Source organism: Nothoprocta perdicaria, unplaced genomic scaffold, assembly GCF_003342845.1.
Source record: "Nothoprocta perdicaria isolate Ctin4 unplaced genomic scaffold, notPer1 scaffold_86, whole genome shotgun sequence".
In the NCBI taxonomy this organism is placed as follows: domain Eukaryota; kingdom Metazoa; phylum Chordata; class Aves; order Tinamiformes; family Tinamidae; genus Nothoprocta; species Nothoprocta perdicaria.
The window spans coordinates 69,252-83,319 of NW_020456154.1; the positions used below are offsets into that span (position 1 = coordinate 69,252).

At 43.8% G+C, this 14,068-nt stretch overlaps 1 protein-coding gene across 1 annotated transcript; it reads right to left on the reverse strand.

Annotated features, from left to right (window-relative positions):
- Positions 1-6,307: 6,307 nt before the first annotated feature.
- Positions 6,308-13,795, reverse strand: NFYB (nuclear transcription factor Y subunit beta). Its single transcript, XM_026052255.1, has 6 exons — positions 13,078-13,795; positions 12,432-12,562; positions 10,194-10,391; positions 7,960-8,041; positions 7,255-7,334; positions 6,308-7,050 (listed from the first exon to the last, which is right to left on the reverse strand). The coding sequence occupies exons 1-6, from the start codon at positions 13,169-13,171 to the stop codon at positions 7,018-7,020; spliced, it is 618 nt and encodes a 205-aa protein (XP_025908040.1). The 5' UTR covers positions 13,172-13,795; the 3' UTR covers positions 6,308-7,017.
- Between the last annotated feature and the right edge of the window lie 273 nt (positions 13,796-14,068).

Genomic DNA, 14,068 nt, shown 5'->3' on the forward strand with positions numbered 1-14,068 from the left:
GAGTTGCTGACACAGCCTTAATTAGTGCAGCCCGTCGTGCTCTGCAGCAGCTCTTGGGAAGTGCTGGGGACCATAGCTCACCATCACTCTGGCAGGAGTAACACGCAGCGTTTTACTCCTGAGAAAAATTTAATGTTTGTGACACGGACGGATATCACGGATTCACTCGGAACAGTGTTTGTAGTGTATGAATGTACAGAACTTTTCCTGAAGTTGACTGGCTTTAATATATTTGTGTTTTGAATGGTCCATTTCATCAGGTATGATCTTGCTACCAATAATGTCTGATAACTAAAATACCATACACATGAGCTGTAACTAGAAAAAATAGAACTTGGTTTTTCTTTTTAGTACTGTGAAGGAAACCTTTTAGAGAAAACGCTTGTGACTTTGATTTTGTTGGTTGGTAGCTGTGACTGTAGAGCTGTTATTTAAGTATAAAACCTGTGGGGTATGGTCTGGGTGGAGTCTTTTTGCACTTGGGTTCACATGCTTTGCACAACCCCTTTTTTTCAGAGGGGATGTCACAAGTACCAAAGGGTAAAACGGCGTTTTCATGCCAGTCTGGTTTCCTCATAAGCCTGCGTTCCTGGCCCCCCTCGCCTGCGGCGCCGCTTGCTCTTCCCTCTGCCCAAGGTGGGTGATGGGGGACGGGGAACGGCTGCCCATCTTCACTTTCTCACAGGTAACTTTGCAATGAGATTGCAGTGCGTGCTGTAAAATACACATTGTGCTCTGTTTATGGAACTGTATTCATACCATGTCTCAGTCCCACCTCACTCTGCCTGTCAACTAGGTATCAGACAAATACTGAGTGTTCAAGGATTTGAGGGTTTTTTTTCAAAATTATTTAGAGGGCTGTTGGCATCAGCTCTCTGAGAAACTGTGTTCTCCATTTATTTTCTGTGTCATTAAAGGACATAAATGGAAATGTCTCAGCTTACCGTCTCCATCCTGTAGAMGTGTCGAGGTTGACCGAAGCTGTTAGGGGAGGTGTAAGCATGGAGCAGTCAGGACAGCACCGGCAGCCCTCAATACCGCCTCATCTTAAAGATATTCTCGTGAAAGTGGAAATAAAGTGGACAAGAACCTACAGTTGGTCTTTTCAAAGTACTTAGAGCAATATCTTTTGAATGTAGTTTGGAATAGAGCACATGATGATCATGCCATAAACTCTGAAAATATCATAGGTATTACTGTTGTTATCTGATATTTCCAGGATAGCGAAATTTGACGTGAACTTTGCTAGTCTTAGGACTTGTTTCTTTAATGGCCTCTGCAGGGCGACTGACACTTTGTACAAAAACAGTCTTACTTGGGAGCGTGGTTTGTTCTTTGTAATAAAGTGGCTGTCCTGTCAGGTGCGTTGTGAGCACCCTRCTGTGTGTCTGCTTTGTTGAAGCCCCCACGGCAAACCCAGAACTCCAGCAGGGCGGACAGGAAGGAGAAGAGACTCAACAGAGCCTGGGGCCTGGGAAACAGGTACTTTAATGTTAAACACCCTAATGCTGGGTATTTTTTTCTCCCCTGTTCTTATTTAGTCGCTATGCTCCTCCTTTTCTCTGCCCCCTTCAGTATGTTGGGACAAAGGGCTAAGTTTTTATCCCATGTGGCTAGGGGGAGCCCCCAGGGAACTAACTGCCCCGGAACAGGGAGGAGGGAGCTGGCAGCCTCACAACACCCTTTCTAGACTTCCTTGAGGGGCTCYACCCAAGCACGTGCCAGAGCCTGTCATCTCTCCTCACTGCATCCCTCCCTGTGTTACCGCTTCTTCCACTAGACTAAGTGGYGCCTCCTTTCCACATGTTTCTGGGGTCTTTGCTTTAGCTGAAAATAAACGAGGGAAAAAAAAAAAACGGGCATGAATTTCCGCACTGTGTCATTTCCTTGGTCTTTGCAAGATCCTCAGAACAGGTYTCTTCTCAAGGCAGATTTGAATGTGCTATGACTTGGGAGAACTTTCAGTGCATTTTCCATGGATCTGAGGCAAGTAGAGGGGGATCCTGTTGGAGAAGGCAGACACTGCACCTGCCTACGCGAGAGCCTCGGGGCTGAGGTCTTTGTGGGCCCTGGGGTGCCCTGGTGCTCATGGTCCCTGAGCACTCATCCCCAACCCATGGCACACAAAAGACTCATGATTTGGTACCCACTGATGGTAGCAGGAGTTGCCGGGTGGAGAAAAAGGGAAGGGGTGACAGGAGTCTTGTGCCCAGAAAGCGCAGAAGACAGAGGGACGGGAAGAGCCGCCTTCCTGCCCAAGTTGCCTTCCAGGAATGGAGTTGCCTGGCCGCAGGGAAAGGAGAGAGGCGCAGGAGGGCCGGGGCGGCTGGACACCCCATGGGGAAGGCACCCTGGTGACCTGTGCCAGCCCCAGGCTCCCCTTGGCTGCCCCACATCCGCTGCCAGCTGGATGCAAAGCAGCTCCTCAGGCCTTGSGGGGCTGAAGGGCTCCACCGCGCAGGTGGAACATTAGAGTCCTGCTAATAGCAAAAAGCACAGGAACATCAAGCAGATGGGGGCTGCTTTTGGTTTGCTGACGTCCTTTTATTGAGGCTATTGCCTCTCACAAACATCTGCCTTTAATATGCGGTATTTGGAAAGTTGGTGGAGCCACTCCATAGAAGGAAAATTCAGGCTCGAGTACATTATCTTCAAAGAGGAGCGAAGCACATTTGTGCTGTGTCCCAAATGATAAGCAGTGGTGTGAGTTATTTCTGTATCTGATAATGCTACAAAATGCTGTGATCCACACATGAAAGCTGTTGATTCAAATCATTTCCAAGCGATCCTTAAAACATCAGTACCTGCCATCTTGGGGGATTCACGGCCACCAGTTCTTTGACTTTGGTTGCATCTTCTTGTAATTCCTCCTTTCATTCATTTTTTTTCCCAGCAATTCTGCCTTTTAGGGTAACCACGTTTCTAACGTGCAATATCAGTAGTTCTGCTTTAATAAGAATTGATTAYGTGCCCTAAGGAGTAGCCCTTAATTTCAAGCAGTGCTACAAAACATGCCAAATATTTTAACAGCAACTTTGTTATTTTAACTTCAACATGTTTTGCCTGTGTTTAAGCAGACTCAAATCAGATTTACTTGCATTTTTGTAGTTAAAGTCATTTTTTGTGGTAAGTAAATGAGCGCCTACAAAGCTGATGTTGCTTGGTAGGGAAAGGAATGKCCTGGAAATTTCCACCAGATGGGCTATAGCTAAATAAAAAGCAGAGGAAACTTGGCTCCTGTTTGTCTAGCTGCCATGTTTGTTAGAGCATTTGCAYGAAACTATCCCTCTTCACTCTGTAAGATTTTTTTCCCCTGATTTTTTTGTTAATAGTTTCTCCCTCAGCGGAATGGCATGGGATTTATTTCAGTAATGTGGTGGGCAGGTAAAGAGGAGAGCACCATGGGCTCTCCATGCTTTCATCTGAAGCAACTGGCTTTACCCAAGTAAAACAGACCTGGGTCAGCCCCTGTGAATTCTAATTATTTCTAGTTCTAGACCATTTCTGGTCTTCGTTTTTTTTCCCTTTGCTGTCCCAACACTCTTGGTCTTGCAYGGGCTGGTGAGAGCTGAGGCGTTGCTGGGCTGCCTTGTGCTAAAGCACAGTGGAAATGCTGTTTCTTTAGTGATTTATGGGATCTTTCTGAAGATCCCCTTTCAATGCTTGAGCTTGAAATTTAAGCCTAGAATATTTGGTTTTCAGTCAATTCAGCTTAAATAAAGCCCTCATGATGATTGTGTGTGGAAAACACACACACAAGAAGTTTGGGCTTGAGCAGAATACACATCACGAGTTTAAAGTTTGTATCTTTAATGAGCAGGACAAAAGGAACCCAGACAGGTGGGAGACTGAGTGGAGCCTGGAGTGGGGGGAGAGACTTCGGGGAGCCTGGAGCGAGGGGGTCACAAAGGASTCCAAGGACCTGAGGTGCGAACACGTGGGGGGAGGCACCGAGCTGGGTGCAGGTGGCCGGGCAGCCTGTGACTCCTGAGCCTCTCGGCCAATGGGGAAAAGGAGAGGGCACCGCGGCTGGGAGATGAGGATAAAAGGGGAGCTGCGTTCCCCGGCAACCCGAGAGACCCAACAGGGATATGCCCGGTGGACTCTCCCTTTATTTGAATAAAGTTTTGAGTCTCCTCTGTCTCCTTCTGGACATTCAGTTCTTGGACAGCGAGATTTTTCCGCACAATTGTGCAGCCCTTTGATGATTCAGAGTCTGGCGCTTCTGTCAGCTTTGTTGCTAGAACACCAGGAAACTTGGACTTTTCACATGTAGCAGAAATGCTTCTGGAAACAGAGTGCGTAGAYGACATCCACACTGGCCTTCTGCCTTTACATTATTACCTCCAAACACATTTTTGACTTGAAAAATAGCTATAATTCTAGTGTTTACACATAAGAACGATAAGGCCAAACATTCTGTTCTCAGAAGACCCTTCAGGATAAGTTACATATTACCTTAAGTACAAAACAGTTGTCTGGTCTTGGAGGAAAATGTTGCAGAGCCCGGGCACAACTCTCTGAACTGGCTGTCTTCAGGTGTGACTTGGCTTCTCCCTCCTGGCCCCCACTGTGGATTTTGAGGTCCTTGTAGTTGATCCAATAGGACACAGCAACAGCAGCAGTGGGAGAGGCTCTCAYCATAGTGGGATTAGCCTTTGGGACAGACTCCCTCACCTTCCTCCCCAGCGCACTGCCCCGCTCCGTACTCCTGAGTCAGCYGGTATCCCTATGCCTGGCCCCCTGTGGCAGGAATCTCTTCCAGGAAGGGCCCTGGCAGGAGGCCTGGCACATTYGCGCCTGGAGCCTCCCATTTAAGGAAGGTGGCGGGAGGCACCGGCCTGGGGCCTCCACTGCCCGAGGCCTGAGAGGGCAGCACGAGGCCCCTGAGGCTGCAGCTCCACAGGCCCTTCCAGGCCATGTTTCCACAGGGGCCGCGTCTCTACGGGAGGAGGGAAAGGGGGGACACGCAGTCCCTCTTCAGGCTCCTTCCACACAGCACGAGGTAAGGAGATAACATGCAGCTTTTCAGAGGGTGAGTACCTCACCTTCCCTTTCTTTTCAAAGGGGAAAAAGGGCCCAGGCAGGTCTCTAGAGTATTATTCATCTTTGACTCTACGAGAAAGTGTTCATTCAACCAAGTGTAAGAACATAAACTTAAATTCAAAGTGAAGAGCTTTTTTTCCTGGACTTCATTTAGTACAAAATGAAATTAGAAAGAGCCGAGCCTGGGCTTGGGGAAGGCAGGGGGTTACAAGCAAGCCACCCACCAGCGAGAGCTCCYTCTGCTTTTTAAAAACACACGGCCCTTGTACAGGGAAAAAATCAGAAAGATTAAGACAAATTCATTACTTAATAAGGGATTAAAAGATTTGTGCAAGGCCACAGAGCATGTTCTGCACATGATCTTTGAACACGGTTGTTAATTTGAGTAATATCTGCCAGGTTTTAGCGCTGACTGCCACCTCCCCCTTGCGTTCAAGCTCAGGGTTAGGGTAGTTCAACTAAAACATTCAGAAAACCAGAGACTGCAGTTTTCTGCAGGCAGAAGGGACAGAGCAGGAATAGTCATTGATACTTTCAATGTAAACTACTTCTAACATCTAACTATTAAAAATAGCCAGAATACATACCAGTTTTGAAGAGAAAAAAAAAAAAAACAAAACCCACAGGGGTTGTGCTAACCACCATGACTGAGCATTTCCTTCACCATTTCCATAAACAGAACCACATTTGTATTTTTATCAGCACAACCAGTGTTTCATTATATCACATTTCAGTAAAAATATCAAAAGGTCCCAAATACAAAAAGTCCAAATAAGGTATCTTACTAAAAGCACCACCCCCATTCCTAAGAGGCTAAGACACTACCTAGGAAAATTACGCCCCAATTATTAAATAAATGGCAGGATTACCAAGAGCAGCTCACTAAACATACAGGACTACATTATCTAGGTACAGTTTATTGCAAAATCAGGAAAGAGACAGCAAACTAGAAATCCAAGTCTTTCATCTCGGATTTGTGTCACTCGTTCACGTTCCAGTCACTCACACACACGGCCTGTACAAAGGAAGTCACTAACACGTCGTAGTTCCCATCATCTCACAAGAAACCTTAAAACATTTCAGTAAAAAGTTAAAATGAGGTCTTTTTACCACAAGAACTATAAAATCCCCCCCCCCCCACTACAGTTGAATTTGAAGATTTGGATTCTAAAAAACATACATAAAAAGGGAGAGTCATTTCAGTAGTGCAAAGACCACCTTAAATAGAACAAAATCAGTCTAAGGAAAGTTAATGAGAGTGGGGAAAACAAAAAGTGAAATGAAGACCTGCATCATACAGTGCTTTATATTGACACTGCTGAAAGAGCTCTAAACTTCAGGTTGTAATAGAGCAATCATTTGTTTCTAGATTAATTTTTAATTCCAAAGTTACATAAAAAACAGTGGTAGCAAGTCTCTTGAATTGCTAGTTTCATGAGAAAAAGTCCCTTTCAAAATTCCAATAAATATGTTGACATGTCAAGTTTGTTGAGGTTGTCATGCAAGACAAGTTACATAACCAAGATCAACTCAATCTTTATAATAAAGGCAACTTGCATTCAAAATGAACTTTACCCCTGCAATTTTATTCAAAGGGTAAACATGAATTAACCCAGCTGTTTACCTGAAATACAAAAGTAACATGATTCAATATGAAAATAAGAAACTGTCTACAAATCTCTGACAGTAATAAATTGCAATATACAATGCATACAGGAGTTATACAGAGCAACAAACTCTTGTACAAAACAAAAATACTTTAATACCTTTAAAATCCAATTTTTTTTAAATCATTCATGAAAAAGATTTGAGTCAGAATTCACACCTCAGTTAGTCAAGCTTCAGGTAGCTACATTACAGCTATTTAATATACAAAGAGATAAATCTCTTCACCAGTCATTAAAACTGTCTCTTCGCTAGAGTTGCACAGCTTTTCTGTCTCCCATGTCCACATCCAAAGTTTTCTTCACATCACGAGAACTGAATTTGCTGAACGCCAGATATCTAGAGAAAGCACAGGCAAGCTTGCATTCAGRTTAACCTTTTTTGAGCTTGCACCACAGCTAGCAGCCTTAAGATGTCACTGTATTTGAGTAGCTCAACACCCAAGGAACTAAATATGATTAATACATTTTTTCCGAAAAGGGCTGCTGAAATATGGTTTGCATTTTGGTAAGAAAAGGAAGAGTGGGTGATGGGATACAGTACCTGTTGGTAGGASGTTGTATAAACCATAACGTTCTGCTGTTGGCCATCTGTAGTTATCAAGCCTGCTGGCAACTGGTTGGCTGAAAAGGAGGAGCATTTTAAGAAAGTTAGGCAGGAAGTGCAAGGCGGAGGGAGCCTTGTTGGAAGCATTTAGCACCATTAAACAATCTGGCATCAACCAAATCAAAGCTTTACCAACAAAAAAAAAAAAGAAAAAAAAAAAAAGAAAAAAAAAATCCCTGCCACCCTTGAATTTTTGAGTCATCAAGTTCTTATTTTACCTTTTTCCCTGACAATCTTGCAGGAACAGTGCAGCTGCTAAAAAAAGTAAAAGCAAATTTGCACCTTTAGTCTCCTGCGTTGGAGACTAAAGAAAAACCGCTAGCACCAATTTGCATACTTASAAGTCTTCCCCAATTAACATTAATTATCCCTAGAGGCCACTGCTCTACCAGTGCCAGCACTGCTCACAACGGTAGCTCATTTTGTCCTGACTTTTGGAGGGTTCAATCGGAGCAAAGACTATCACCCAAACATCTCAAATAATGGATGTGTCCAATGAGGATGTGGATCTTCTATGGATCATGTGTGTCACCCACAGCGTCAGTCTGAGATTTACTGCTCAGATACCAAATTTGGTGTCTAGAGGAAGTGCTGTGTGGAGGAGAGCCATGATAACAAAGTCATTTGAAAAGCTTTRCTTACTAAATGCTTCCTCTGTGAGCTCCTCACTTAGACCATCTCCAGTTGTAACTGTTCCTCCAATTCCCTTTTCTCCTTTCATTGCCTGGAAAAAATAATATAAAAAGAGCATCTCTATTAGATTACATTCACATGAAATTGTTTTGGGAATCCACGAGTGAATATTCTGAACTTGTACAAGAGCCACTGTGCAGCAGGAGGAGTTTTAAATCACAGAATCCCAGTATGGTTGAGGTTGGAAGGGACCTCTAGAGATCATCTAGTCCAACCCTCGCTGCTCCAGCAAGGACACCTAGACAGGGACACCTAAATGACAAATCAAGGATTGGGGCGGGGGGGGGAAACCCACACCACAACAACCAGCAAAACCAAACCTATATTTTTAAGGATGTACCCGGTGTAACAGTATGTAAGTGGTGCTCTTCATCTTAGCCATATTCCACAAAAGACATTGCAAACCACGCCTGGGTAGTTCTAGGAGAGGATGGGAAGTTCTCCAGAAGGCAGTGATGTGCAGTGCCCCAGGAGGAGCCATCCGAGCATTTACCAGCAACCACAGACTCCCAGAATGGCTGAGAACACCCAGCATTTGCTTCTGAACCATGTGCAAGTGCCATCACTRTACAGGCAAGAGCTGACATTCAAATCCAAGATATTGGATTTCTTTCCCCACAGCAACTACTGTAGCCCAGAGTATCAGCAGAGAGACCAAGACACCCCATCACCCCAGCAGTTTTATGGCTATGATGCTTTATGATCCTTGCTTTTAAATAAGAACACCTAGAGAAACATCATAGCCATGAAAAGTGTCCTCTGCAACTGGCTGAGGCTAAATAGCTCCTGAAATGTCGCACTACACACAGCAACCTGTAGACACGGCCAGTTGAAAGGGAGGTTGGAAAGTGATGGGCAAAAACACCCATTTCAAGCGTTAAAACCCAGCCCTACTATTCTGCTACCACTCTGCAAGAAAATCTGCATTTCAGAATGGCAGTCAAGCACACTCAGCTTCAGACTTCCACAGAGGCACTGCTACAGGTTAGGCAGTGACTGCAGTTTTCTTTAAAGCAAACACAACCGCTGGACAGCAGTGCCAAAAGACACTGCTCAGCAGCCACCCCATCTCCTGGGCTCGCATCCCCTTCCATCCAGTTCAGCGCCCTCCTTGGCCCCAGTGCTCAGCAGCYACCTCTCGGGGCAAGAAGGGCCACGTGCTCCCACACAGCACCGCCGACTCTGACCCCACTAATTACAAACGATGGTTTTTCAGAGCAGAGATGGTGCAGAGAACACCAAGCACTACAGCAGCGCCAACTGAGAAATCTCCACTTCACTCGTGCCAATAAGACCCTGCAGCCAGGCTGGCACATTAAAAACATGGTATTTGCTTGGGGTCAACATGGTATTTGCTTGGGGTCCTTTTCACAGGAGTGTATTAACCCTAAACAATTTCTCCATTCACAGGCATGCGGCAGGCAGGGTACTGGAGAGAAATGCCTTGGATTTCCTGGGTCAAATGTGGTTTTCTGAGGTAAACAAATACCCGGGAAAAGAGGAAAGAACAGGTATCTCTCTGGTCTACAGACAGCAAGAGAGAAAAACAAAAACAGACCAAAAATCCCCAAAGAGAAGCAAGATCTATTTCAAAAGGCTTACATCCCTGTAAGTCACTTACTGATAGTGACTGATGCTATCAGTTACTTCTGATAGAAGTAAAGGCAACAACTTGTCTCACACACCCACCTTGTGCACAATATCAAAAGCAAACCAGCAGGCTAAGCCCCAGACGGACCAAGCACTGCAACAGACAGCTGCTTTTSTCTGACTAATGGCTCACATGGGAAGGCTTTTTCTCTTGCAGATCTGAAGGCCAACACAGCAGCAGGCGTTAGGCAGATCCTCAGAGGATGCAGGTCAGTATAGTTTTATTAATTGTACCCAAAGCTCAAATTAAGCATTCTTAACAAGCACCTTTAACTGCACAATTTGCTACAAGCAACATATTAGAAGTTATTCAGTTGAAAGCTTTAACTGCATTGAAACAGTGAGCCTAATAAACATGCTTGCTTATTTCCTTCTCCTTCATAGCCTCTGCAAAGGCTTTTCAAAATTACATCAGTCTCTGACAATGAGAGTTGTGAGACACTGTGCAGATTAGCTGGTACTCAATTACAACAACAGGCAGCTAGGAATTAAAGCAGCGTGAGTAAATCAAGGAGGAAATGCACTTTACCAACCTCTCTGAACTTCTGGAGGTACAACTTCAAAGGTTCCACGTAGCTATCAAATCCCAAGGTAGACATGGCAAAAAGAATGTCCTCTCCATTGATGGTCTTCCTTTTCTCCTGGTGACACCTCTCACTCGCTTCCGACGTTATAAAGCTGATGAACTCGCTTACACACTCCTGCACACACTCCTTTGCATCCTTGGCGATCTGGTAAGGAAAAAGTAGCAGCAGAAGATAAATGAGGAGCATCTTTAGGAGCACAGTCACCAATGCTCAGTGAATTCACTTGGTCGACTTATCAACTCGTGGCATGTAGTGGTAGCTGCACATCCTCATCTCTCCTGGTCCTTAAGTTTTACTGCATCTGAAGTCCCTGACACACTGCCTTCAAGTAATCAAGCAAGGGCCATCTCAGATCCCCTACCCTCACCCCCTAGAACACACTGGAGAATATCCAGGGAATATTCCCAGACCTGCTGACCCTGCTCATTTAGATAAATCCTGTATGTGTGAAGAAACCACTCACCAGAGGTAGCTGCAATGCTACTTTAGSAGTTTTATTATTTCATGCTCTTCAGTTTTGCTCCTTTAGCCTGAACTCTTAGCTGCAATCCACACGAGGTGGTACAGACACAGGCAGCACAGGCTGGACCCACCTCTCCTCTTTAGCGCTGCTCACTGCAGTGCCACAGCCCTCCCTCACCTGCCCTCCAACACGACCAGSTGCAGCCCATTCAGTCCCCCAGAGCAGGCAAGGGCACGGGTTTCTATCCTGACCGGATTTCAGGGACTAAACATATGGCCAGCAGCAAGCCTCTCTAACACCAGCATACATTTCCTAAATGAGAATTCAAATGAACAAACACATACTGCAGGCAAGAATGAAATAAGTAAATTTGATTATAGTTCTCAGTTGGACGAAAGTGATGTACCTGACCTAAAAAACCAGCAAGTGTTGCTCCCAGTTATTTGGGGAGTTAACAGGAGTCAACGGAAGGATTTAAATGATTCTTGATCTTAAAATGGGAACAACAAATTTGTACTTAAAGGCAGACGCAGTTATCTTCACTAGTTGCTTTGATATTTTCAGACACAGGGCCAGAATTTCAGAAGTACTCATCAGCCAACAGCTTCCCTTGCAGTTTTTCATAAAAAGCGTCCCTGCTTTTTTGAGACTGCTTGGCATCCCATATGCTAAATTCTTGAGAAAAATCTCATCTTAATTGCTAAGAATTTATGACAATATGGACCAGCGAAGAAACTTTTGCAGCAAAGATATAAATGTTAACACTCAGAAAACCCTGAACACTACCGAAGTGCAAGCAGATGCAAGTAAGTTAACTCTTGCTTCTATTTAAAGAGATCTATAAAAAAACACCAGCTTTAGGCAGAAGAGAAGTTACTGAGGCAAGTAGCAGCACTGGAACATAACAGAGAAACAGCAAACAGCATCTGAATACTGCACAATGTCCTGATCTTCACAAGCCCTGCAAGGGGTTAAGGAAAACAGCTATAACACTCCAGTGCTTATACACCTACGAGGTCAGCAGAGTTAAATAAAAGGTCTGTTCTTAGAAGTAGGAAGTAMAAGAAGTCATTGGTATCTGCCCTTACTGCCTGCATTGTGCAGAACAAGCTCCATCCCTCTTGGTATTTGGATATGCAAATATTCAGGCAGTGGAAAACTGATCCCTCCCTTTTCCTCGAGACTGAGGAATTGATTTTTATTCCAGCTTTTGGTACATTTACCTTATTATTATTAACAAGCTTATTAATATAAAACAACTATTATACCTTATTATTAATAATTACCACGTTTACTTTATTACTTTTAACTTCTAAACATTTCAAGAGAAGATTTTATTTCACAAAGAATTGCACAAAAGAAATATTCTTTCTGATATGGGATTGTCACCAAGTTGTGACAACCTGGTGTGGCAGCAGTTGTGACCTGTTGTGCTGACTTTGAAGACCACATCTTCAAACATAACGTGCCTGGAAGCCCTCTGAAGAGCCCCGTTGTGAACACTGTAATTATGGACRTTACCAAAAGTTTTCAGAAGCCTAAGCTTCTAAGCTTGATCTCAAGCACCTCCTGCTTGGATTCTTTTTTCTTTGAAAATAAATTTAATTCCCCAAATCAACCAAGATCCTTTGGAAAATGGTATTGTTCTACTAGCTCCAAGTGACTCATAGGAATGAAACAAAACTCGTTAATACACTTTCTTTATCAGACAAGGATATTACCTTTCCTGTCTGGGGTATGGCATTTTTCATTATCCTTGCCACATTTGCAATTGGGAGATATATATCTTGTTCTCTGAAACTCTCTTTTGAGCCGTTTGTATCTTCATGATCATTCATGCTGTCCTCCGTGTCTAATGAAACAAAGAAAAGTTAGTAATAAATGCACATGACAGACAATGGACCTCAATTAAGTGAAATTTGAAATCTTACACTGAGAGACTAAGAACTTCTGAAAGACCAAAATATTATTATCACAGAAAAAAACAGTGATAAAGCACTAGGGTGCTTATGAACATGTTTTGTATCATCTTTATCATATTGTGTACATAAATTAAGGTAGTTACTGACTGGATTTATAAATACTGTTATAAAAAATTATTTTCCAACATCACCAAACATCATTAATGTCATGTCAAGATGAAAATTCTTTCCTAGAATATCTTTTTTGTTTGTTTGTTTTTGGGGTTTTTTTTTTTTTTTTTTTAGGGATTCCCTTCAAACTGCAGGGAAAGTATTTGATATGGAGAGGTGCTGTGAACACAAACAGCTCCAAATTCCTGGCTCTGTGGAAGAGAGCAAAGAGCTTTACAAAAAGTAGAGGCAAGTACAGATGTAGAGAGCAAGAGTATCTATTAATGCTCCTTACCATCGTGAGGCTGTATCACATAGTGACTGCTGCCCAGGTAATCTCCAGAAATTCCTAACTGAGAAGCATCTGTCGTAGAGCTGTCGCCATCCATCTACAAGCAGAAGCAGAAAACCTTTCAGACACTCTTTTTTCCATACTGTAAGTGCATCCATGGCTGAAAAATAGCACTTTAATTAACTTGGAAATACAAGACTGATTTATACACAGTGTAAGCAAGCCTCTTGCCATGTGAGAATGGTGCATTCCCTTTCATGGGTGCTGAACTTTAATTGTTCTGACTTCTATCAGTCCTTCAGATTTAATGTACTAAAGAGCAATCCTGCAGTGTGCTACTTCCGTAAGAAAAATGCTAAGTTAAAGGAACCATCATAAGCTAAAGGAAGATCAGCTTACCGCATCTCACCAACACAAAGGCCAGCACTTCCCAAAACATTTCTTCATGGAACAACCTSCAGGCCGTTACTAGATCACGCATCATGGTCAAGTATATCAGCTTTTTTATTATTTAGTTCAGTATGATCAGCAAAATCCCTTCATTATGGAAAGCAACTGTGACAAGTGATTTTTTTTTCCTGGAAGAAAGTTCTAAGGTCACTCTAGACTATTTTCTAGACTATCACTCTATGAACTAGAGGTGCCTTCCAACCCCAGCCACTCTGTGAGTTGCTTTTAACATTGCCCTCTGAGCATGGGACCAAACCCCAGCTGAACTTCACCTGCAAACCACTGTTCAGTGCAGGGTAACCTGCCTGGTAGCTGCTTCGGGCAGCGAGAGCAGCAGAGCTGCTTTGTTCAGCTCCCTGYGGACTCACACGGAGGCGCCGGCCACGCGCAGAGATGCCCGCCTTGCACAGCACTCACACACATGTATATATCATACACACATGTATGTACATACACGTGTGCACACACAGAGCAAGCGGGCTGCCAGCTCTACCACAGCCTGCTCAGCACGGGTCAAGGCACTGGTACTTCTGAACATCCCCCA